Genomic DNA, 25,475 nt, shown 5'->3' with positions numbered 1-25,475 from the left:
CTGATCCGGTGAATCCAGGTGAAAGATTTGATCCCTTATTGATGTCACTTGTTAAATCCACTTCAATCGGTGTAGATGAAGGGGAGGAGACAGGTAAAAGAAGGATTTTTAAGCCTTAAGACAATTGAGACATGGATTGTGTATGTGTGCCATTCAGAGGGTGAATGGGCAAGACGAAATATTTAAGTGCCTTTGAACAGTGTGATAGTAGGGGCCAGGCGGACAGGTTTGTGTCAAGAACTGCACCACTGCTGGGTTTTTCCACACTCAACCGCTTCCTGCATGTATCAAGAATGGTCCACCACCCAAAGGACATCCAGCCAACTTGACGCAACTGTGGGAAGCATTGGCGTCAACATGGGCCAGCATCACTGTGGAACGCTTGACAACTTGTAGATTTCATGTCCCGATGAATTGAGGCTGTTCTGAGGGCAACAAGGCAAACTCCAACTCAATATTAGGAAGGTGTTCCGAATGTTTAGTATACTCAGTGTATGTATAATCAATCTCCCTTAGATCCACAGACCTGGTGGTGCAGCACAAACGTCTGGTAATTATCAACCAAGAAGCTGTGAGTTCAAATCCCAGGTGAGGTTGATTCCCAAGAAATCAGAAATAGAGCAGTATACTGTCCTTTAATGTTAACGCCTTCACATAGCTGTAAAAATACAGTAACTTCAACAAAGAAAACACAATAACGTTCTTGGCGGACGTCTCCGGAACAAACCGGAACTGTTTAATTTGAATGTCAATTATGCCTTTTTTTTAAGGCAAAAATATTCTCAATGACATTTGACACTTTCACATGCAAAAATGTTCATGGTATCAAGTTAACATTTTGCATCCCCCATGTCACATTTATTTAACACGTTTTCACATGTGCTCAACTGTTGTCACGTGTAGCTTCATGTTTTCACGTTGCTTCATATGTTGTCACGTTATCACATTAACTTCACATAAAAATCACACGAGATCACGTGAAATGCATGTGTTTTTGTCCGTAAGGGATGCACCACATATTGCCTGCACATTGTAAACATAAAACTTACTTAAACTTAAATACATTTAATAAATAAAGATATTTAGGGTTACGGTATATTTCGAAGTGTTATACATTTTCATAAACAATGTGGGATGGCAGTATCAAATGTATGTGAACCGGAGAATATTTACACAGATAAATATTCTCCAGTTGAAGGCTAGGGTGTGAAGCTGAGGTTAGAGTTTCAGCTTTGATTTAGGCTAGAGAAAGAACAATCCAGAAATCTCTCCCTGTTGTGTTACACTCAGACAGCTGACGATAGGACAGGTTTGGCCTTCAAACAGTGCAAGAGGCGTCACTGCAGTACCTGGTTCGAATCCAGGATGCATCACATCCGGCCGTGATTGGGAGTCCCATAGGGCGGCACACAATTGGCCCAGCGTCGTCCGGGTCTGGCCGGGGTAGGCCTCCATTGTAAATAAGAATTTGTTCTTAACTGACTTGCCTAGTTAAATAAAAGTTTAAATAAAAAAAATAATAATAATAATATTATCTTGGTTATAACTACACAGTACAGATATGCCTTAATGAGGTATCAGTTTCTTATACAGGTGAGCGAAGATATGTATTTAGCCTTAACATAGCTGTGAACCAGTTCCATGTTTCAATCAACACACTTACATGAACCACAACAGTGCATTTTCACATTGGCAAATCCCAAGTCTTCCGGACATGATAAGTAGATTACAGATTGACTTCAGTGGAGTTCTCCTCCTTACCACAGATGAGTCTCTCTGATCTCAGCAATGACCTGACTGGCCTTCTGCAGAGCCTGTAGACACACAATGAGATACACTTGACTATGAAGCTTGTTGTGAATAATATAATATTGAAGTGGTACCTTAAGTTGTTGCTTTTTTGATCTACTTCCTGTACCAATGTTTGGGTGTATGTCAAACCTCTCTGTTCATGGTTAAGGTACCAACCTCTAGCATGTCTGCAGCCTCCTTGCGTCTCTGGGCCATGTCCTCAGACTCAGTGAGCAGGTCGTTGAGAAGACCAGACTTATAGAGCTGACCCACCAGCTCACTCTGCAGACTGTCCTTCACATGGTTCACCAGGAAGTGCATCACTGCCTTGGGCACACTACAAGACAGAGGAGGGAGAAAGAGAGAAGAGGGAGAAACCTGAGCTGTTGGCCTAATGAGAGCAAGACTTCAACACTGCGCAGAAATACAACGGCGGCAGGCAGCCTAGAGGTTAAGAGCATTGGGCCAGTAACCGAAAGGTCGCTGGTTCGAATCCCCGAGCTGGGCAAGGTAAAAAAATCTGCCGCTCTGCCCTTGAGCAAGCCAGTTAACCCCAAACAACAACTGCTCCCTGGGCACTGTGGATGTCAATTAAGGCAGCCCCCTCTCTGGGGTGGGGTTAAATGCAGAAGACACATTTCGGTTCAATGCATTCAGTTGTGCAACTGACTAGGTATCCTCTTTCCCAAAAAGAGAGGGACAGTGTCAGAAAACACATGCACCTGTCTTGGATGTTTTTCCGGACGATGAGAAAGTAGGACTTGATGAGTCTCTCGATGACCTCACAGTCACGCTGCTCCCGAGAAGACAACTTCCTGGCAACGGGAACGGGCTGCGGGAAGAGCATCAGCCAATCACTGAAGGTCACCACACAGCATTTTGAAATTGAATAACTTTATTATTCGCTCACCACATCCAGCAGGTTGACGGCAAGGCCCTTATGGGGACTGGCGGGGCCAGAGCCGGGGGCCCCCTCGTCCCCTTTCTTCAGCATGCCTCTCCAGTTCCCTGTCCCTTCCTGGTCCCCCTGGGGCCCTGCTCCGGGAGGCTGAGGTTACACACAACACAAACAATCAGATGTAAAGCCATTTTTAAAGCAACTTGTACCACAAGTTGCAGAACCACAACGCAAACCAATCTATTTAAGTCAGAGCCAAGCTCAAACGCACAGAGACGGAGAAGGCAGAGAGGACATTGTTAAGAGAGGGCATGAGTGCTGGGGAGCAGACTAAGTACACAGAGCAGAGCAGAGCACAGCAGGAAGCACGGAGCATGCCCACACCCATGCCCCACCTTGGCACCCTCCGTGTCCACAGAGGCAGGGGGCTCGGTAGGATTGGGAGGCTGGCCGACTGGACCATTAACTACTGACTAAGAGGAAGAGAGGAGAGGAGGAATGGAGAAGGGACTTGTGAAGTCAGGAGAGGTAAAGACCAGGGACAATTGGCATTATATTGCAATTAAAGAGAGGTGGAGAGATTGCGCATGGGATCCATTTTGTTTAGAGTATTATAGAAGTGATTTAAAGTACGGTGGATAGTTAGTTACCTTATCCCTGGGGACTGCAGCGGGCAGTTCTCTCATTCTGTTTCTCCTCGACTCCTACAGGACATAGACAGCAAGGAGGAAAGTTACATCACTTTTACAACACACAATGTCCTCTGTTGGTCAGTTGATTCCCGGTACCACCCATATGTAAAATGTATGCACGCATGACTGTAAGTCGCTTTGGCTAAAAGCGTCTACTAAATGACATACACTACCCGTCAAAAGTTCTAGAACACCTACGCCTTCAAGGGTTTTCTTTATTTTTACATTGTAGAATAAAAGTGAAGACATCAAAACTATGAAATAGCACATATGGAATCATGTAGTAACCAAAAAAGTGTTAAACAAATCAAAATATATTTTATATTTGAGATTCTTCAAAGTAACCACCCATTGCCTTGATGACACTTTGCACAGTCTTGGCATTCTCTCAACCAGCTTCACAGGGAATGCTTTTCCAACAGTCTTGAAGGAGTTCCCACATATGCTGAGCACTTGTTGGCTACACCTCCTCCTCCATGCTTCACGGTGGGAACCACATCACGTCTCACAAAGACATGGTGGTTGGAACCAAAAATCGCAAAGTTGGATTCCTGAACAAAGGACAGATTTCCATCGGTCTAATGTCCATTGCTCGTGTTTCTTGGCCCAAGCAAGTCTCTTCTTATTATTGGTGTCCTTTAGTAGTCGTTTCTTTGCAGCAATTCGACCATGGCCTGATTCACATAGTCTCCTCTGAACAGTTAATGTTGAGATGTGTCTGTTACTTGAACTCTGTGAAGCATTTATTTGGGCTGTAATTTCTGAGGCTGGTAACTCTAAATGAACTTATCCTCTGCAGCAGAGGTAACTCTGCGTCTTCCATTCCTGTGGCGTTCCTCATGAGAGCCAGTTTCATCATAGCGCTTGATGGTTTTTGCGACTGCACTTTAAGAAACTTTCATGTCTTAAAGTAATGGACTGTTGTTTCTGTTTGCTTATTTGTGCTGTTCTTGCCATCATATGGACTTGATCTTTTACCAAATAGGGCTATCTTCTGTATAACCCCCCCCCCCCCCCCCCCCCCCCACCTTGTCACAACACAACTGATTGGCTCAAACGCATTAAGGAAAGAAATTCCACAACTTAACAAGGCACACCTGTTAATTGAAATGCATTCCAGGTGACTACATCATGAAGCTGGTTGAGTGTGCCAAGAGTGTGCAAAGCTGTCATCAAGGCAAACGGTGGCTATTTGAAGAATCTCAAATATATTTTGATTTGTTTAACACTTTTTTGATTACTACATGATTCCATATGTGTTATTTCATAGTTTTGATGTCTTCACTATTATTCTACAGTGTAGAAAATAGTAAAAATAAAGAAATACCTACTCATTCAAGGGTTTTCTAAAACTTTTGACCAGTAGTGTATATTATCATATTATTATTACATCACACAACTATTATTATGCAGAATTCATGTCAAGAGAAAAGGTCATGAGCTGTCACCTCTATGTTGTTGTTCATGACCCCACAGGCATCAGCAAAGTCAGGGTGTTTGGTGTTGACGTAGGCCAGCTCTATGGCCACCAGATTATGCACCTGGAGTAAGAGAGTTGTATGTGATGTGATACAATAACCTGATGCAATTGGCATACAAATAACCCACGTGCACATTAAACCGTTTGCACCTAAATTTACCATCTCATTGGTGATAGGCAGCCTTTTCCTGAGCAGAGAGGTGACCACTTCTACTATGGCATCATGGAGCTTTGGAAATCTCAACAACTCCTATGGAAAACACAGGTATCAGGTGTGTGTGTGTGTGTGTGCGGGGATGTGTTTAACTAGAAGTCCCCACAAGAATAGTAAACAAACAAAAAGTTGACCAACTGCGGACATTTTGTTGGTCCCCACAAGGTTAAATGCTATTTATATGGGGGTTAAGGTGAGAATTAAGTTTAGGGTTAGAACCTAGGCTAAGTTTAAGGTTATGGTTAGATTAGGGGGAAAAAATATTTTGAATGGGACTGAATTCTGTGTCCCCACAAGGTTAGTTATACAAGACTGTGTGTGTCTGTGTGTGTCTGTGCGCGCACAGTGTCTACCTGTGTGCTGTAGTTGCTGCAGTGCTGGATGATCCTCTGCAGCTCCTCATGGACCAGCTCCACACAGCGCAGGCTGGGCTCCTCCAGTCTCTTCACCTGCTTCTTCACCAGCAGCTCAAACGACACCTCGGGCACAAACAGAGACGGACGAGGGCCCTTGAGAGAGAATGAAAGAGGGAGAGAGCGAGAGAGAAATCAGAGTAGAGACAGACATGTACCCTGTGTTGTTCAGACAAAGTAGCATTGATCGAAAGACACCGATTACTATTTATTCATTCCCCAGTTCAAAGGTATGCCCACTCTTTGGCCAATACTGTTGTTATAAGGAGAGAAGAAGAAGGTCTCAGAACTTCCACTCACAGTGGCGTTCCTGATTGCAGTCAGGATGTCTATGGTGTTGAGTCCTCCTAGGGGATCCACTGACTCTAATGTTCGCCCAAAAGTCTCGTGAAATATGTAACAGATTCTGGCACCGCCGCATCTGCGAAACAAGAGGATAGATAAAGTTGACATGTTGTGACAAACATGTGCTACTATGAATCAAAGTAATAGTGCCAACACTCAAACTCATCTCAAACATTTCGTAATACAGGTACTACTACATGAAGTGTAGGGGGGGCAGGTAGCCTAGTGGTTAGAGCGTTGGACTAGTAACCGAAAGGTTGCAAGATCGAATCCCTGAGCTGACAAGGTAAAACATCTATCGTTCTGCCCCTGAAAAAGGCTGTTAACCCACTGTTCCTAGGCCATCATTGAAAATAAGAATGTGTTCTTAACTGACTTGCCTAGATAAAAAAGTGCATCTGGGTTTTCACAGGCATTTTGCCCAGACATCGGCACCACCTTGTGGAATAGAGACGGTACTACTACTCACAGCTCAGCCGTCTCAATGTACTTGGCAGTGCCCTCGATAGTGTGGCAGTACTCTGCAGCGAATTTGGTTATGAGCTGCAGAAGGGTGGCATTCTGGTCCTCAACGGGCTGGCCGTAGCTGCTCAACAGAGACTGGTACTGGGCCGCCAGCACGTTGATACGTGTCTTCAGCTCCGGTAGACAGTCTCGGATGTGGTGCATCAGTAACCTAGCAGGGACAGGAGAAATAGAATCATTTGATTTGAATGCCACTTTAATGGGTATTCCAATCTAATAGTTCTAATTCTATGGGCACAGTATCTGAGACCTTGAGGATTCATTAGACACAGTAGGTTACTGTAATGAGAATATTTAAGATGAATATAGTTCATGTTCAGTTAAGTGTGACATTTACCTTTCTGTATTACACATGATTTCCAGTGTTCCGTTTGTGACACTCGGGTTGATGGTCACTAGATTCGATGCTGAATGTTACGGATTAAACTCATATCTGTTGATAGTGATTGACGCTAGACTGGAGGTACAAGGACCGAGGACACAGTGATTATTATTGTATACTGTGTGATTCTGTAGTAGCTGACAAAGTCACTGGCCTTTGTTTTGATTTCCTACAAGTCTCTGGGCTGCTGTTAACAGAACAGTTGTCAGCTGATTAGGATATACAGTGCATTCGGAAAGTATTCAGACTCCTTTACTTTTTCCACATTTTGTTACGTTACATACAGCCTTGTTCTAAAATGGATTACATTGTTTTTTTCCTCATCATCAATCTACACACAATACCCCGTAATGACAATGCGAAAAACGTTTTTTAAATTTTGAAAAAAAATAAAAAGAATTCCAACTTATTTACGTATTCAGACCCTTTGCTATGTAACTCGAAATTGAGCTCAGGTGCATCCTGTTTCCATTGATCATCCTTGAGATGAGTCCACCTGTGGAAAATTCAATTGTTTGGACATGATTTGGAAAGGCACACACTTGTCTATATAAGGTCCCACAGTTGACAGTGCATGTCAGAGCAAAAACCAAGCCATGAGGTTGAAGGAATTGTCCATAGAGCTCCGAGACATGATTGTATCGAGGCACAGATCTGGGGAAGGGTACCAAAAACTTTCTGCCACATTGAAGGTACTCAAGAATGCAGTGGCCTCCATCATTCTTAAATTGAAGAAGTTTGGAACCACTAAGACTCTTCCTAGAGCTGGCCGCCCCCGGCCAAACTGAGCAATCGGGGGAGAAGTACCTTGGTCAGGGAGGTGAACAAAAACCTGATGATCACTCTGACAGAGCTCCAGAGTTCCTCTGTGGAGATGGGAGAACCTTTCAGAAAGACAATCATCTTTGCAGCACTCCACCAATCAGGCCTTTATGGTAGTGGCCAGACGAAAGCCACTCCTCAGTAAAAGGCACATGACAGCATGCTTGGAGTTTGCCAAAAGGCACCTAATGGACTCTCAGACAACGAGATTCTCTGGTCTGATGAAACCAAGATTGAACTCTTTGGCCTGAATGCAAAGCGTCAAGTATGGAGGAAACCTGGCACCATCCCTACGGTGAAGCATGGTGGTGGCAGCATCATGCTGTGGGGATGTTTTTCAGCGGCAGGGACTGGGAGACTAGTCAGGATCGAGAGAAAGATGAACGGAGCAAAGTACAGAGAGATCTTTGATGAAAACCTGCTCCAGAGCGCTCAGGACCTCAGACTGGGGTGAAGGTTAATATCCAACAGGACAACGACCCTAAGCACACAGCCAAGAAAATGCAGGAGTGGCTTCGGGACAAGTCTCTGAATGTCCTTCACTGGCCCAGCCAGAGCCCGGACTTGAACCCGCTCGAACATCTCTGGATAGACCTGAAAATAGCTGTGCAGCGACGCTCCCCATTCAACCTGACAGAGCTTGAGAGGATCTGCAGAGAATAATGGGAGAAACTTCCCAAATACATGTGTACCAAGCTTATAGCGTCATACCCAAGAAGACCAGCGGCTGTAATCGCTGCCAAAGGTACTTCAACAAAGTACTGAGTAAAGGGTCTGAAAACCTACTGTATGTAAATGTGATCTGTTTTTATAAATTAGCAAAAAGAAAATCGTCATTATGGGGTATTGTGTGTAGATTGATGAGGGGGAAAACATTTTAATACATTTTAGAATAAGGCTGTAACGTAACAAAATGTGGAAAAAGTCAAAGTTTCTGAATATTTTCCGAATGCACTGTAAGGGCCTTAGTGATGACCAGTTAGACATTTTATCTGCTTCTGTGCTGGAGGAGTCTTCCTGCCGCAACTTGTACTAAAAATCGTATAGATTTTTGATTGCCTTTATTTGAAAATCCTATTACAGAATTCCATTCTATTAGTGGTAATTCTATGGGCACCATATCTGAGATCTCAAAGTTCCATTAGATAAAGTAGTTTGCACTTTGTGATTTATTGGCTGATCAGAGTGAAGAACCTTTACTGGCAAGTGTTGTTAGACGTCACTACTGTCGTTGCTACTACCATTTCTGATGTGCTTATGTAATACTTATACTAAACTGCAGTATGGAGGGCACAATAATATTCTCACCTGTTAAGAGTCCTGGCCAGATACTTGGTTCCATTTCGATTAGCCAGAGAGGGATACTTCTTCTGCAAGAAAGCATCTTCATCTCGGATGGCATCGCTCACTGACTTCTTATTGTTGATGTCCAACTGGCTCCTGCATGAAACAGACAAGAGACATGTCGGCTTCACAATAGCACCAGACAGATTTCAGCTACTGTTTATTTTTATGTAAGGTAGAGTAGAGGTTACTATTGGGAGGGAGTGTAACGTGCTACAGTAGAGTATAAAGCCAGACCTGTTGACCACTCCGATGAGGCCCAGTTTGACAGGGATGACCCGGCCCAGCAGGACGTCCATAGCATCAGTACCAGCGTCCATCAAGTCCAGCTTGGTCACCACCGCCAGTGTCCTCCTGCCTGTGCACAACAACAGACTAGAGAAATGAGTCTAACACAACATACTGTACACAACATACACTTTTACCAGTCGCAGAGAGAGATAAGTGGCTGCCGAAACATTGTGGATGAAAATGAGCATTATAGCCCTTTTACATTGATGTGAAAACTGAAATGCGGGTCAAAACCCTGACATCCAAACTGTTACTATCAACTAAATAAGCGGGGGAAAAACTCAAACCCAGTACTGACCGTCGGGATCGACCTCACGGGCCACTTTGAGGGCCTCTGAGGTGGCCATGTCTGTGTTGGCAGCGGTCACAGCCAGGATGATGGAGTTGGGGTTGGAGATGTGCTTCAGGATCAGCTCTCTGATCTGTACCTCTATGTCTTGGGGCTGGTCGCCCACTGGGACCTGTATGAGGGGGGAGCACAAACACAGAGGAGTAACTGACGACGGAGTCTTTCTAGTGTATCAAGCTCCTGCCAAGGTTTCGGTTGTCCTGCATGTCTGCTAGGCTTCTAGGTTCTCCTATGCAGAGCAGACACTTAGTACAGTCCATCTCCATCTCCAGTCACTGTTACCTTGGTGATGCCGGGTAGATCCACCAGAGTGAGGTTCACCACATTAGGAGAGAAAATCTTCAAGTGGATAGGCTCATCGCTGATCCCCTATAGGAAATACGATGACAAACAATGACTGGCTTTGTTGAAATTGTTAGGGATGTATGTATGTGAAGGAGATCAAATTTACGAAGCGCTAAATAATTACACTGCGATTGTCTTACCTTGTTAATACCGGAAATTCTTTCCGTTTCATTTTCGATTTCCTGCCTGATTTCACTGAAGTCTGGGTAGATCTGAAAAGACCAGCTTTGTTAATGTAGATTTTCTTCAAATCAACAACACAGAAAACAGAATACCATGAGTAGCAACACGTATCAATGTTTGAGATAAGTCACACCTTGTTTTTGGTGTGTAAGAACTTGCCCCATTCATCTCCTTCCACGCCTGTGGAATACAATAACACGCGGTTTAGATACACATTTTCACCTAACCAAAATAAGGTCATGGAATACGGGAGAGGTATCAATAACATATCATACATGCCATTTAGCAGACACTTTTATCCAAAGCAGCTTACAGTCATGCGTGCATACATTTGACATATGGGCGGCCCCAGCGGGAATCGAACCCACAACTCTTTGCTTTTTGTAAGTACAACGCTCTTCCAACTGAGCCACACAGGATCACAATCATAGATATGAATACTATATTAATAAGATCTCTACGATCCCAATCATCTCAGGAATAACCCTAGATAGACTACATGTTCAGGTGTGCACGGTCTGTTCTACAGGTCCCTAATAACTGTCAACGGAGGCAGGTATGCATTGTTACGTGTTTGTCCACGTTGTGGGGTCTGCAGTCAGAGACAGAGGACGTTTCAGCTCCTATTGTCAACAATGTGGTTATTGCAAAAACAGCTCCCTCTGGGTTTAACATGATACAGTAGCAAGCGTGTGATCTGAGTTTCACGGCTTGCTGAAGTTATGAAATGGTACAAAACGCTGAGTCAGAAACAACAACATGAGTGGCAGGTCAGAAACAATGACACAAAGGTGGTCTGAACATACAGAATGGGGAATCTCACACACACACACACACACACACACACACACACACACACACACACACGGTTAGTGGTCAGTCAGTGTGGTCACATATGGTGGTGTACCATCCCAGGTAGGCCTACGTACCATTCTCATCTCTCATTTTCCTGCCATCTCCAGGATCCACATGGACTAGCTGTAGGATGAGTGGCCGGCGGGTCACTACACCTGTCCCACGGGGCAGCATGTCCTTGCCAACCAGGCTCTCCAACACAGAGCTCTTCCCACTGCTCTGGAGACAGGCATCACAGTATGTCACATCATGGAGTTGGGTTAACAACTATCTTATAAGGACGGATCTGAGAACAGCAGTGTTACAAAATAATATGGCACATAAGGTGGTGGTGACCTGACTTTAGGGAAACTGATAATGAAGATGATGATCTAAAAATTGTCCTACAGTAATTGACAGATGTTCTTCATAATGGCTGCTGCCATAAAGCAGGCTTTGCCCGGGTCAAATGGAACATTCCAGCTGTCTGTTAACACATGCACACCAATAATAGCCACACAACTGACTCGTGCACAAGCAGAATAGAAAGAGGTGTATTTTTAACTGCACCACGCTCCAGTTCAATGGCTCATTTTCAGCAAACCTGATGTTTTGCCTGAACATAATGAAAACCTCGAACACAAAATAGCTGGATAGATAGCAATGCATGTAGCTAGCTATGTGGCTATCTTTCAGGGTCATGTGAAGAGCCTAGCAGCATAGCCCTATTTTGACAGCTAAGTGGAAGGATGTTACCTGGGTTCCAACGACTGCTATCTGCGGCAGCTGTATTATGTCTGCTCCCACCGTATTGAAGACATCTTGAAGCTTGTTTATAACGGGGATTAGAGCCTCCATGTTCAAGCTAAAATGACACCTTTCTGGAGAGATAAATGAATGGAGCAGCTATCCACCAGCTCTGTTAAAAGTCATTCAATGTCCCACAGACTCCATTGAAATAAGCCATTCCCACCAGTCTGCGACTGCGTTATGTATTGTTGGGACTTGTAGTCTTCCAGATGCCAAACGCTGCTAGAATTTTACAAATAGGACTGCATTTCCCAGAATAGGCCTGCTGCTCAAAAACGTTTGTTTTTCTATGGACGTGTAAGATTAAGATCACTTTACTGGTCATTTGCACACAAGCTCCAACCGAAATTTGACTTGAGCTTTTAACCCAACCCCTCCAAAAGACACACTGGGCACCCAGGGAGCTCCTGTGGGGGCTTAAGTGCCTTGCTCAAGGGCACAACGGCAGGCAATCGTATATATGATTTGATACCATCAACACCCCAGTCGCCAGCTCACTTCAAGACAGATTTTTTTCCCGTCAGACCTGGAGTCAAACTGGCAACCCTCTGGTTGCTGGCTCACCTCTCAAATCACTAGGCTAAAAAGAGTAGCTACATTATAGTGGCAGGCGAAAATAATGTTTTGTAAACCTATTCTGAGATTTACATAAATTGATCAAATGTCAGAGCATGAATAGAATAGACACACATTTAGAAGATACTAAGGTAATCTAAACCCCTGGATTTAGAGAATAGAATGTGATATAGAACATGACAGCATAGAATGATAGAAATACATTTGTCTGCAGGGACCTTAGAGTAAATATATTTTTAATTCCAAACAAATACCACTCCTTGTTCTTTCAATATTTAAAAATAGATCATCCTTAGGATTAACAAAGTGCAGACAGCATTCAATAACTGAACATTGGTTTCACACAAAATGATAAATCAGGCAGCAAAGTCAAAGAAAGAGACAGAACAAAAAAAGGTGCCAACCGCAAATATTGCACATAACAAAATGGCAGAAGAGGCACACTTTGCAGGAAAAAAAAAGAGGTAACAGTTGATAATGGTGTATTGCCTTGTTAAATACACATTTATAGCTAGGTTCTCTTCAACTTCACGGTGAGATTCAACTCGTGCTCTATTCACAACTGGGAAAGGTTTAAGCTGGGCCTTGAAGTAAGTGACAGCAACTTAACACACAGGGGGCAGGATGCCATAATAAGTCCCCGATCAAATGCAACAGCTCTAAAATTACAAGGCATAAGCCATATAAAACGCGCTATAACACTGACTTTCTTTCACGATATTGGAAGGACTCTTTCTGAAAGAGAGAATTACTTTGGTTTTGCTTAGCCATTTTAAATGTTCCAGAATGAAAATAAAAGAAAGCGTGATATTTATTTTCTCCCAACTCAATACATTTGCTACTCTCAAAAGATGGAAGCCAAGAGAGAACCTGAGAAATGGGAGAGTCGGAGTTTGTCATAGCACGATGTAAACAAAAGTAAATTTAAATCTGAATGGAGGCATCGTAACATGCAATGATATCCATAAGAACCTAATACATAAGCCCAGCTAAATTATATCCTAAATGAATGAAAGGTATTGCTTGAGAACAGTTTGTTTTATGGCCCATAGGCATCAACACAGTTATAGCACACTTTCTTTCTTTCCAAAACCATGTTCCACAAAGTGCTAAATTTAAAGTTATTACAAAATAACCACAATAACTAAACCCATACCCAGTGAGTAGTGGGATGCATTTCTGGTAGTGATAAATCAAGAACAGTCTGTGTATGTGGTGACCATGTTCCCTCTGCGCTGTGTCACTGTCCTGCAGTGTTGTTTTGCTGAGTCCTGGAACCGGCTGTCCGCCCCGCCTGTGTGTCCATTAAACGAGAACATCTTCTCCATGTCCTCAAACACGTCATCAAAGAGTTCTCCACCAAAGTCGCCCTGGAAGTGTCTCTTGTGCCTGTTCTGGGCCTCCTGATGGGCCTCCTGATGGGCCTGGAAGTGGCTGTTGAAGGCCCTCTTGTGATGGGAGTGCTGGTTATGACCGAACAGGTCAGAGTCTCTGAACAGGTCATCAAAGTTGAAGTTAAAGTTCTGGTGGAAGTGCTGTTCACTCCTCCCACCTCCTGTGCCTGGCTCACCAGGGGAGGGGCCATGTCCAAACTGGTCATACTCCAGTCTCCTCTTATCGTCTGATAGCGTCTCGTACGCTGGCAAAGGAAAGAAAACATAAGTTTCTTGGTGGTGTCCACAGACATAAGAAAAACAGCAAATGCTTTAACATTTAAAAACTGACTGTAATTGGAATATTAAGATCAATAAAGTTCATATTCAGTTTAGAGTGATTCACTCAATGTTAAGCATGTTTATGCGTCTTCCCTTTCTGTATTACACATGATTTCCAGTGTTCTGTTTGTGACACTCAGGTTGATGGTCACTAGATTCGATGCTGAATGTTATGGATTAAACTCATATCTGTGTATAGTGATTGATGCCAGACTAGACGTACAAGGACTGAGGACACAGTAAATATTATTGTATTGTCTGTGAACACTGCAATTCTGTAGCAGCTGACAAAGTCACTGGCCTTTTGTTTTGACTTCCTACAAGCCTCTCGGGCTGTTGTTCGCAGTGCATTTAGTGTTGCTAATTAGACTATTGGGCCTTTCGGTGAAGGCCAGTTATACATTCTCTGCTCCTGTGCGGGATATTGTTATCCCTGTTTGCAAACTTGTAATTAAACCAGATAGATTTTTTATTGATATTATCAATGACTGCTCTCCTTGTTCACCTGAAAATGTCTATTACGCTGACAATATCAAAAGATAGAAAAACATCTATTACTTGTTGAAATGTTTACAAAAAGTATTAATACAGTTACAGGATGAATAACTAACACTCCATCCAATACATTTGATGTGGACTTGATGTAAGGAGCCCTGATGTAACAGACAAGGGGAGTGCGCAGAAGTTGACAGGACTCACCCTCAGCTATTTCCCTGAACTTTGCCTCTGAGTCAGGACTCTTGTTTCGGTCAGGGTGGTACTTCATGGCTAGCTTATGGAAGGCCTTCTTGATCTGGCGCTCGGAGGCATCTTTTGGCACACCTAGGATGTCATAGTAGTCCCTCTGTGCCAGTATGAACTCAGTTATCATGAGGATACATACTGCTAACATTAAGACTGACTGTGCTGTGGCCATATTGGTGGTTAGCACTTGCCTCCCTGCCCAGGAAAGAGAGATGTTTGACAGTTAGTTTACAGTTTGCTACTTACACAAGCAAATTATAAATGTAAAATTGACAAAAGTATAACTATGTTAGCATGTTTTAACCTGTACTGTAAAAAGGAAGCACGGCAAATCTGTAAAACTTGCTGTGTGACATAGGCTTTTCTTTTTAAAATCACACTTTAGCTAGGGACATGATCTACAAATGTATTTATCCTAGTGAATAGATGGTTGAATCAGCCACAGAATGATCCAACCATTTACATTGTGTTTAAAGCAATTGGTAAATCGGTTTAAACCATTGAAGGTGGATGGGGGAGAAAAAGAGTGTCAGAACAACAAGCACATAGAGCCTGTGAAAACTATGAAACACATCTGTTCTGTATGCTAATTCTAAGCAACAAAAAAAAAATCACAACAAAAGAGAGAACTTACCTTGAAAAGCACTACCAACAACGGCTCTTCTATCAGACGATAATCGCACAGCTGATCCGTAGGTGACAAACGAAAGCAGGTTGCATTCCCGAGCTGTAACACCACGACTCGCAATCTTATTGGTTAATTCCTTCACCTACTGACTCGAAACACCACGATTGGCTGAAACTAGGGGCATGTGGATCTGTGTTGCATGCTTTCACTTCCGGTACACTCCAGCCCTGTTGGTGGCAGTAGGAAACGTGAAACCAGAGCAGAAGAAAACAAAAAGAAACCGTTTGCTACACTGTACAATAGCAGACTGGACTGTAAACAGATGATCTCAAGCTAGCGTCGCTGTTTAGGTGAATTAAAAAGGTAAGTCCTTATCCGTTTGACTTCAATCTTGATTACATATTTGCATTTCCATATAGTGTTATCCAATGCCAAATGTTTATTTAGTGAAAGAGAAGTATCAAGCTAGTGTATTCCATATGCATTACCTATCACCAGAGTGAGTCACTTGAATTAAGTGCTGCACTGCTGGCCAGCAACAGAGGCAGACAGAAGACAGCTCCCATGGCTATTTATTGCAAACCAATAGCTACATTCTTCCTATCTAGAATCAGTACATGGAAAAAGTAGGCAAGGAAATCTCAATATGTTTTTGTATGTTGCTGCCTTTATTGGCAGAGTGTGATTCAGAGGGTGTTTACACCAGATAAAGGGTTCAGACCAGATTCCAAGGTTTGTTGGCTGTATAACTAACATTAAGGTCCGATGATGAGAAGTAGGTTAATGGTAACAAGCTTTGTGGTTTTATTCTTTGGAAGAGGCTAACCAAGACCTTTGGTCACCTGTTTGTGGCTTTATATCCTATACCTTTTACCTGCGTTTACTATGGTAAAAAAATATCCACTTGGTCTCATAGGACTTTAAATCCCAGTTCTCTCTTTTCAGGCAAAGCTGTGTTTCTGACTTAGAGTTGTGTTTCCTGCTGTCCTGTGATCTAGGCTGTACTGCTGGATAAGCTAGTGTGGTGCTGTTCCCTCACTGAACCCCCTCCCACTCCTGCCTCCTACTGCTGTTCCCTTGAAGGCCTCCACCCCCTTCTATCCCTCCTGGTGACCCCTGTGATGTCGTCCCCGTGCTGTGGCTTCCTGGCGCAGTACACCCACCATCACCTGGTCGCCTTCCTCCTCACCTTCTTTAGGTAAACTCAACTCCTGAACTCCCACCAGCCTTGTAGGGATCTGGAATAAGACCCTCTGAATGTTCAGAGTTCTCATTCCAGCTCTCTTTTCCCTAAATGCTCTCAACACAAGCACTTAAACCAGAGCATACATGCACATTTGATACACAGGCTCACTTGTGCTCGTATAGGCCTACATCCTCCTTAAGTAAATACAGTACTAAGCCAGGAGCCCCAACACGTGCTAATGCCTGGACCGGAGCTACAGTACTCACAGTCTTATACAGGTCTCCACTGTAATTACACTGTAATTACACTGGTTGTTATCAGAGTAGGAGAAAGTGAACGTATCAGACAGTTGAGCAGTAAGAATCCGATTAATACTGAATCTGTCCCTGTGTTTCTCACATTACCTTTCCTGACCTCCCTACCCTGAACCCTGACCTTTGACCCCACTCAGCTGTGCCAAAGATTTTGTGTCTGTGCTTTCCAGGCCCTGTCATCAGGAAGTGAAGTATAGCCTAGAGTTCTTATTACAGGTTATATAGTAGTTGTAAACGGGTTGAGTACTGACCTACACACCAGCTGCTTTAAACAGCCAAACACAGCATTGGAAGGCCCTGGATGTTTCTGGTCCCTTGTTCTGCTAAGAATGTAACAGGGCTTTATTAAGTCTCCCCTCCCTCTCTCTCTCCAGCTATGTCCTCCTGCACGCCTCAAGGAAGACCTTCAGTAATGTGAAAGTGAGCATCTCAGCCCAGTGGACTCCCTCTGTGCAGAATGCCAGCTCTCCTGCCTTCTCACCCGGAAAGGTACGTACTCAGGAGGATGCGGATTCACTTCCTTGAATTATCCGCCCTTTTCGTCTCCCCTAAATGATGGCCTATAATGACTTAATTCCTGGATTATGACTTAATTCCTGGATGTCTGCTATTTTGCCTTAGTTTGCACTATTGGATTTGTTTAGTGATATCTTTAGATGCAGTCCTCAATATTTACTTTTTGTGTAGTGAATGAGGAAGTGTTATCACGTGCGGAGCTACTGATGAGTGCTCAAACAGACCATGAAGTACAGCTAATACTAATGGTCAAATGGTTAAATAAATCCCTTTATTCAGATGCTCTGACAAAGTTTTTGTTTGTTATGATATAACGTTTATTTATTGTGTTACTGTATGTATCTTTGATTGTCTATTCGGAATCTTCCTCCAGACATGGGAGGAGAATAACCTGTTTGCAGACTCCGATGAAGCCACTCTGTTCCTGGGTGTCCTCGACACCATCTTCCTGTTTTCCTACGCCGTGGTGAGTGTCAGGGCCAGCTGTGGTCATGGGGGGGGGGGGGGGGGGGGTGTACTGGTAGTCTAGCAACAGTGAGTCAATGTGACCTAATCAGTCAGATCAGATTTACTTCTCTCTCCTGCCCCACACTGAAAGTTGACTGTGGTGTTCATTCGTGAATATTATCTGTCATTATCAACATGGATACAAGCACACTGATGCAGTCTTCTCACATTCCCTATTCTGACCTCCCCACTCTGAACCCTGACCTTTGACCCCACTCAGCTGTGCTAAAGATTTTATGGCTGTGCTTTCCAGGCCCTGTCATGAGGAAGTGACGTATAGCCTAGAGTTCTTATTACGGGTTATAATCTTGAGGGTATATAGTAGTTGTTAACAGGTTGAGTACTGAGCTGCAGTGGAGGGTTTGGCCGGGGTAGGCCGTCATTGTAAAATAAGAATTTGTTCTTTACTTGCCGAGTTAAAGCAGGAGGACAGAGTAAACATGCATGTGTTGTTCAATATTCATGCAGGGCCTATATATGAGTGGAGTGATCGGAGACCGCATGAACCTCCGGTATGTCCTCTGCTTTGGTCTGTGTGGTTCAGCCATAGTGGTAAGTGGGGCATTGCTTTTTATATTTCATCTACATCTACACGGTTGTTACATCAGATTTTTACAATAGGTACTTAGTTAAAACGTAGTTACTACAATAGTCGTGTATACTGCAGATTCTGCATTTTGATCCCATTACGTTTCATTCTGCTCTATTGGTGACGTAATCCAATATAACCTTCTGTTTTTCCCTCCTTCACTTCCCAGGAGTTTGTGTTTGGTACCCTGACTGAGTGGCTGCAGTTCTATAACATCTACCTGTACTGTGGCCTCTGGGTGCTGAACGGCCTACTGCAGTCTGCTGTCTGGCCCTGTGTGGTGGCAGTCATGGGGAACTGGTTCGGCAAGTCGGGGTGAGTATCTTATCCTTCTCTCTGCCATGACACTAGTATACTCCATCACTGATCATTAGGGCTGGGAATTGCCAGGGACCTTACGATACGATATTATAACGATACGATATTTGTTGCGATTCCCACAATTCTATATGTATTGTGATTCGATGTTGTGATTTTATTGCGATTTGATGTTCCAAACATATTGCTCACCATATGTCAGAGAGAGAGCCATGAGAAAACTCGTTTTGGTCAGTCAGGGAAATAAAAGTGCTGAAAACAAATGGGCTCCCTAAAAATAAGATGGAGAACAAGCAATGAAGGAAAAATACTGGAGTTTAGGTGCAGGTACAGAAAACCAGCGGAAAAATAATATTGCAATATTGTCAAAATGATCTGCATTGATCACTACTGATCAATGCCGATCACTCACACAGATTGAGTAAGGCTCCCTGATTGTCAACTATCAGAAGTTGTCTTTACAAACAGTAGCCTTAGGGGATTGCTTTAACTGTGGGGTCGTTCCATATGATTTCAATCACTTTCTGACTACACCCCTTTTGATTTGCCAGAAACCTTTCATACAGGTTTGCCCATGGTGAAATTGGTCAGAAAGTAACATTTTTAGACCTGAATGCCAAAACATTCAGGAGATAGGTGTTCAAAGTTGACCCATTTTGCATACTGTTACGTTCCCCAGCAAGAAAACCAAAAATGTCACGCAAACAGAAGGGGGAACTAACAGAGTCACTGACCAACAACCAAGATGAAACAGGTGGGGTTTTAGGAGAGGTTCTGAAAGACATGGGCGTGTCCACTGAAAGTTGACTAGCAACAACAACTGGAACCTAAAAGACACCAACTAAATTTGCCCAAGAGGCAAACAAAAGAAAAACCCACACCAAACTTAAAGACAAGAAGCAAAACAAAATCAGATAAGGGATTGTTTGTCTAGAGATCAAAATAGGAAGCGCCAACTAAAGGTGTTAACCCTCCACATCTATCAAGACAACTGAGGCACTGGGCCAGCCGCTCTTAAATAGCACCTGGGCCAGGACAGGTAAAACACGTTAACCCTAACGTGATGGAAACCAGCACAGGTGTAACACATACTGACTAACGAGGTGACACCAATCGGTGCGCCCTACGTGCTAACAAGCTATACGTGCTAAAGTCCAACCTCAAAACATAAATGGAAAAAACAAAACCTGTAACAATACAATCTTGTCAATCTATTCTATGATTTCTTTTTTTAAACGTTTTTAATCAAAAATACCTTTTTTTAAGCATTAACGCCAATTATCTAAAAACACGTGAACTCAGACTTGACTCATTTTCACAAATGTTGGAGCTTAGACCCTATTTTAAATAATCTAAGATCTTATTTTACATCGAAGGGGTGCGGTCAGAAAGTGATTGAAATCATATGGACAGGAAGTGATGTACTGATTTCTTCTTGGTTCTATTGTATTCTAGAAGAGAAGGTTCTAATTGAGTATTGTGTTGAGTATGTTGTATGTATTGTGCATGTTCTTTAGAGCGTTGTAACTGCTGTATGTCTCCTCCTCCCTCCAGGCGAGGTTTTGTGTTTGGCCTGTGGAGTGCCTGTGCCTCTGTTGGGAACATTCTGGGAGCTTTCCTGGCATCCAGTGTTCTCAAGTACGGATATGAGGTGAGTGCAGATGCACACAGATATTCATATTATAGATCTGCTCTGGGATTCACCTTTTTATAAGGTCTAGATGAAAAAGGGACATGTTGCATAGACAATACATAGTATGGTCTAGTCAGTAAGTCGAGAAGAAAAGGTCACTACATTGTAGAGGAAAGTGAATTTATGCGGTATTGTCTTTCTCTCAACCCCTTGCTACATAGTTAGCTATATAGTCCATCTGTGATCCCAGGGAAGGAAACATGAAAGCACAGAGTATGAACAGCACAATTCACAATACAAGGCACCTCGGTGTTATGCTGTGTTTCTGCAGTATGCCTTCCTGGTCACTTCAGTGCTGCAGTTTGCCGGTGGGGTGGTGGTGTTCTTTGGTCTGCTCACCTCCCCTAAAGAAGTGGGTGAGTATTAGGTCCACGCATGCCCAGTTTCCCTCATTGATCTGGTATTGTCTCCCTATCATTGTATCGTACTGTACTCTTTCACTTCAAGTTTCGAGTTCTATTAGTCACGTGTACAGGATCCGCATGGTATACACCGTCCAATGAAATGCTTACTTGCAGGTTCCTTCTCGAAAATGCAACAAGAATAAGAAATAATAAAAAGATAAGAATACGAACATAAAGTAAATGGCTCAGTAGAATAGAATAAACATTTAAGCAACTTCAAAGGTCATCTAATTGTTTGTGTCAATTCTGTTGACATGAATCTTTATTGTCCCGTGAGGAAGTAAAACATTTTTTTTTTTTTATATTATTTCTTTTTTTGTGAGGAAGTTGTAATACTGTATGTGGAATATGATATAAAGCTCATATAGCTACAATGTACTGTGTGACTCTTTTGATGAAGAGTTTCATTTCTCTGTTCCATCAGGTTTGTGTTTGGAGTCAGAGACAGGTCTGAGTCCAGTGGAGAGAGATGCAGACAGCCACAGGCCTCTGATGAGTGATGAAGAGGATGAGGAAGAGGAGGGATCGGAGGAGGTGTGTGACGGAGGGTATTACACCATCCAGCAGGGGGATGAGGATCCGCGGGAAACACCCAAAGCCATCGGATTCTGCCAGGCCTTCTGCCTGCCCGGGGTGCTGCCTGTGAGTGGGATATTACTAGAGCTCTCTGTGTGTCTCGAATGTCTCCCTCTTTCTCTCTCTGTCTCTTTCTCGTGATCCCTCTAACTCTGGCTGGCGGTCACCCACTCACTCTCTCGCACTCACCCTGCTATCTCCCTCTTTAATTCACCCCTCCCCGTCTATATCCCTTTCTATTTCTATATCTCTATCATCTTATCATCCTCCCTGCCTCTCTGCTATCTGCCCCTCCCTGTTCAAGCGTTTCCATTCTGTCTCTATTCTTTAGCTGACAGTTTTGTTTAGGGGGGGTGAAGACGTCACTAGTTGCGTTAGTCTCTTTCTCTCAACCTCTCCTCCCAGGACCTTGCCTGTGCAAATGGACCAATAAAGCAAGTATTGTATTATGGAGCATCTGATGATATGAAGATTTTAGTTCTGGCTTTCTGTGATGACTCTGGTGACTGTCATCCTCTCTCCCCAGTATTCCCTGGCTTACGCTTGCCTGAAGCTGGTCAACTACTCCTTCTTCTTCTGGTTGCCCTTCTACCTGAGCAGGAACTTTGGCTGGAAGGAGGCCCAGGCCGACAGGCTCTCTGTGTGGTACGACGTGGGAGGCATCATCGGTGAGTGTTCCGGCCCAGGCCTAGTTAACACTAGCTGTATTGACTGGTTAATATGAATGACATTGGCATTGGTGTTGTTGACTGCGGTTTAGATGTGGTAACATCGTAGCTAGCTATGCAGAGTCATTTATCTATGCTGTCTAAAAGGGTCTACGTGGTCTACGCAAGCCGACGGAGGTCCGTTTGCGTCGCTCTCTACGCAGTTTCACGTACATTTGTGCGACTGAATTTTTGGAACGCGACGCAAACGGACCTCCGTCTGCTCCGTTTGCGTGGACTGTGTAGAGCCCTTAAGACGGGACCGGAAATTTGTGTATTCATCTTCTGCTCTCTGGATCTCTCTCTCACAGGTGGTACGATCCAGGGCCTGATCTCAGACTGCATGGGGAAGAGAGCTCCAGTTTTAGCCGTCAGTCTGCTGCTGGCTATGGGAGCCCTGGTGGGGTACAGTCGTGAGTACTCCTTTTTTCATCCGCCTTCCTCCTTTTTCTAGCCCAAAAGATCTCACTATATTATTCATGCCAACATTCAATTTTAATGTGATCCCATTTATTTAAGAAATAGTATTCCCATTTTTATTTTTATTTCTTTAGGTCAGAGAGAAAAAATTGAAATTGTTCATTATTGTGTTATGTCAATTCTAGACCACCAAGGGGAGCCCTTGATGGGGGGGGGGAAGAAAATCAGAACCATATCCCTCCCTGTCTCATACATAATCCACAAAAAACATGTGAATTAACCCTGTGTCGTCCCCCCTCAGACTCCCCTCCGGACCAGGTGGTGAATGCAGCTCTCCTGGCCACCACGGGTTTCTTCATAGGAGGGCCGTCCAACATGATCAGCTCAGCCATCTCTGCAGACCTGGGGCGACAGGAGGCCCTCAGGGGCAGTCAGGAGGCTCTGGCTACCGTCACCGGCATAGTGGACGGGACTGGGAGTATTGGAGCTGCAGCGGGACAGGTAACACACACTAGAGACCAAGAAAGTACACACATACATACATACATACATACATACATACATACATACACACATAGCATACACACATAGCATACATACATACATACATACATACACACACACATAAATATGTGCTTTCCAGTGATTTAATGTTGAGTATTTTACCTTGTCTTTCAGTACTTGGTATCGCTGATCGAGAGCAAACTGGGCTGGATGTGTGTGTTCTACTTTTTCATAGTCATGGTAAGATCATGTGTCTAATCCATAATGTGAGACAATGTTCATGTATTCTGTTAATTAGTCACTAATTCTCCTCAGGAGCATCTTACATAAGGTACTGTGTTGTCCCTGTTTGTGACATATTTGGTCCTGTCGTGATTGCCTCACAGACGGGGGGCAGCATAATCTTCATCTTGCCACTGATCGTGACTGAGATTCGGGCCATGTGGAGGGACAGACAGGCACGGACACACCAGCTGTGAAGCCTTCCTCACGGCGGCCATGTTTCCTACTCCTTCCCTATGGGGCCTACTAGCTGTCGGTCAATCAGACTATGTCCACTGATCACTACTGTAGTTGTATGTATAACATGTCTATGAATGTGTGTGTCCAATCTATGTATATATTTGGTCTGAAATACGTTTTTTTAAAGATATTACTTCAGCGCCTTTTATGAGTGGGGGCAGGGCCCTCTCAATGTTTGTCGTCCGAGATAGGAAGTTCCAAGCAGCTGTCAATGATTCAAATTCCTTTACCTGTTTACTGGAGAGTATAATGATTACTTGTATAGAATGATTGGATCTGCTCAGTTGCTTAGTGGAGATCAGATTTCAAAGACACGCAAAACACACACTCACTGAAGTCCGTCACTCACTCTTAGAATCTCAGTCACACATCCGCTTGGTGGATCTTCAGTCATTGCCTGTAGCACATACAATAGTCAGTGACCACGTTTACATGCACACAGTATTCTGGATAGTAGATCATTCATATGGGTTAAATAGTAACTGAAAAATGGCCTATAACCTCTCACATGTAGCATAATATTAACTCCTGCAGAATTATGCATTTTTTTGCAGTAAAATTGGGCCACAAATGTTAATTTTGTCTCAGGAAGTGAGTGGAGAAATAGTATTTCTTTCAGCATCTCTTAAGAAAATTAGTGTGTAATGTGTTATCTTTGATGCTGTTATGCAAGCAGACAGTCTTATCATAAACCTATTTAATCGTTTTCTCAGCTTTTAATTTAATTAAGACCGGTCAAACTGATGACTTTTGGACATTTTGCACAGACCAATTGTTCCATTGTTTTTGGAATCTTTCCACGGTTCTCCCCGGTCGCTAAACGAAACAGACAACTTTACCGGTTTTAGCTAGATTATTACTGCATTCATTCTATCGATGTAAGACATTATTCTGGTGAGCACTACTTTATTTGGTCTTCTGGGACAACAAGTTATGACAGAAGAGAAGCTGCATGTATCTAATAATAGTTGGCAAACAAATGGCCTACCAATTGTCAGTAATTATAAACAGAAAGTGTCTAAATTAAGGGTGAAATTAGCGGGTAGGCTACACGGTCTAATACGAAGCATCAGCAAAACTTTTTCGGGTTATTGTAAACGGGATATGATGTTTACGTGTGTCAACCCACTTGAGTACCCCGAATAATAACGGAATATTGGTGTGCATTTAAACGTGGTCAGTGTAAAAAAGTACGTTTGCCGAAAAAGTTTTTAAGCAGCTTTTTAAAGTTTTAAAGATTTTATTTATTTAAAGAACAGTAAGATTACATAAATGTAAAAAAAAATGAGTTAAAAGTATACTGATTTTATTTACTGTAGGTACATACATTAAAACGGTACAAGTAGTTCTCCTGGTTGGACTGGGATCAGTTGCTAAATTACTGTAGTGGTTTTAACCAAGGTCATAAGTGCATTTCAGCTGGTCCAGGACCTGCTAAACTTAAAGAAATGGAATGTGTATTTAATTGTATCATTATCGAATGTCTTAATCTTAATCTTCTTAATCTGTGATGAATGTTCATTTTTGTTCTCCATATGTGCACTTTAAATTCATATTTTAATGAGCCTATGTGATGTTTTATTTTTTTTCAAGAAAATAAAATTGACTTTTTCAAAACTGTTGACTCCTATATTTTATTCTTCACTAGGGAATTTACGATATATTTTGGGAAAGCATCTCAATGAATTTGAACTTCAATGACCTAAACAGTATTCACACAACTGACTTCTTTGTAGAAATCTCATAAAGCAATGAAACCAGCATTTAGAAACATTGAATAAATTGTCATATTTGGCAGAATGATTTATTTTCACATATAAAATGGACACAAATTAAGA

General features: G+C 43.0%; 3 protein-coding genes across 5 annotated transcripts; 1 reads left to right on the top strand and 2 right to left on the bottom strand.

The window, feature by feature from the left end:
• Window positions 1-700: 700 nt before the first annotated feature.
• On the bottom strand, window positions 701-11,888 carry LOC129865351 (dynamin-1-like protein). Of its 2 annotated transcripts, XM_055938069.1 has the most exons (19): window positions 11,665-11,888; window positions 11,004-11,148; window positions 10,208-10,254; window positions 10,032-10,103; window positions 9,829-9,915; window positions 9,496-9,658; window positions 9,144-9,264; window positions 8,871-9,002; window positions 6,303-6,509; window positions 5,789-5,909; window positions 5,429-5,584; window positions 5,022-5,111; window positions 4,830-4,922; window positions 3,340-3,393; window positions 3,085-3,162; window positions 2,702-2,839; window positions 2,514-2,623; window positions 1,969-2,128; window positions 701-1,814 (listed from the first exon to the last, which is right to left on the bottom strand). In XM_055938069.1, the coding sequence occupies exons 1-19, from the start codon at window positions 11,764-11,766 to the stop codon at window positions 1,758-1,760; spliced, it is 2,133 nt and encodes a 710-aa protein (XP_055794044.1). In that variant the 5' UTR covers window positions 11,767-11,888; the 3' UTR covers window positions 701-1,757. The 2 variants fall into 2 exon arrangements, with proteins under 2 accessions (XP_055794044.1, XP_055794046.1); XM_055938071.1 differs by lacking the exon at window positions 3,085-3,162.
• A 625-nt stretch (window positions 11,889-12,513) lies between these two features.
• LOC129865349 (dnaJ homolog subfamily B member 9-like) lies at window positions 12,514-15,495 on the bottom strand. The gene is made up of 3 exons (XM_055938066.1): window positions 15,388-15,495; window positions 14,709-14,948; window positions 12,514-13,933 (listed from the first exon to the last, which is right to left on the bottom strand). The coding sequence occupies exons 2-3, from the start codon at window positions 14,923-14,925 to the stop codon at window positions 13,488-13,490; spliced, it is 663 nt and encodes a 220-aa protein (XP_055794041.1). The 5' UTR covers window positions 14,926-14,948; window positions 15,388-15,495; the 3' UTR covers window positions 12,514-13,487.
• A 95-nt stretch (window positions 15,496-15,590) lies between these two features.
• LOC129865348 (sugar phosphate exchanger 3-like) lies at window positions 15,591-25,254 on the top strand. 2 transcript variants are annotated; one of them, XM_055938065.1, is made up of 14 exons: window positions 15,591-15,744; window positions 16,465-16,579; window positions 17,256-17,370; window positions 17,771-17,863; window positions 18,373-18,456; window positions 18,663-18,808; window positions 20,366-20,462; window positions 20,776-20,860; window positions 21,333-21,550; window positions 22,011-22,152; window positions 22,503-22,604; window positions 22,913-23,112; window positions 23,290-23,355; window positions 23,502-25,254. In XM_055938065.1, the coding sequence occupies exons 2-14, from the start codon at window positions 16,503-16,505 to the stop codon at window positions 23,592-23,594; spliced, it is 1,518 nt and encodes a 505-aa protein (XP_055794040.1). In that variant the 5' UTR covers window positions 15,591-15,744; window positions 16,465-16,502; the 3' UTR covers window positions 23,595-25,254. The 2 variants fall into 2 exon arrangements, with proteins under 2 accessions (XP_055794040.1, XP_055794039.1); XM_055938064.1 differs by having other exon boundaries at window positions 16,380-16,579.
• The last annotated feature ends 221 nt before the right edge of the window (window positions 25,255-25,475 follow it).

The sequence above is a fragment of the Salvelinus fontinalis genome, chromosome 11 (assembly GCF_029448725.1).
Source record: "Salvelinus fontinalis isolate EN_2023a chromosome 11, ASM2944872v1, whole genome shotgun sequence".
Taxonomy (NCBI): Eukaryota; Metazoa; Chordata; class Actinopteri; order Salmoniformes; family Salmonidae; genus Salvelinus; species Salvelinus fontinalis.
Note: the sequence above shows the minus strand (reverse complement) of the source record. Positions and strands in the feature narration are given on the sequence as shown.

What these genes read in the sequence shown, in the direction of transcription:
- LOC129865351 (XM_055938069.1), bottom strand. Translation starts at nt 11,766, where the DNA reads ATGGAGGCTCTAATCCCCGTTATAAACAAGCTTCAAGATGTCTTCAAT. An exon ending in CTGGCCAGGACTCTTAACAG is followed by an intron (nt 6,510 to 8,870) that starts GTGAGAATATTA and finishes TGTCCCTGCTAG; the next exon opens with GTTACTGATGCACCACATCC. An exon ending in CCGTCAACCTGCTGGATGTG is followed by an intron (nt 2,624 to 2,701) that starts GTGAGCGAATAA and finishes CTCTTCCCGCAG; the next exon opens with CCCGTTCCCGTTGCCAGGAA.
- LOC129865349 (XM_055938066.1), bottom strand. Translation starts at nt 14,925, where the DNA reads ATGGCCACAGCACAGTCAGTCTTAATGTTAGCAGTATGTATCCTCATG. An exon ending in GTTCAGGGAAATAGCTGAGG is followed by an intron (nt 13,934 to 14,708) that starts GTGAGTCCTGTC and finishes TTCCTTTGCCAG; the next exon opens with CGTACGAGACGCTATCAGAC.
- LOC129865348 (XM_055938065.1), top strand. Translation starts at nt 16,503, where the DNA reads ATGTCGTCCCCGTGCTGTGGCTTCCTGGCGCAGTACACCCACCATCAC. An exon ending in TTCCTCCTCACCTTCTTTAG is followed by an intron (nt 16,580 to 17,255) that starts GTAAACTCAACT and finishes CTCTCTCTCCAG; the next exon opens with CTATGTCCTCCTGCACGCCT. An exon ending in TTCTCAAGTACGGATATGAG is followed by an intron (nt 20,463 to 20,775) that starts GTGAGTGCAGAT and finishes GTGTTTCTGCAG; the next exon opens with TATGCCTTCCTGGTCACTTC.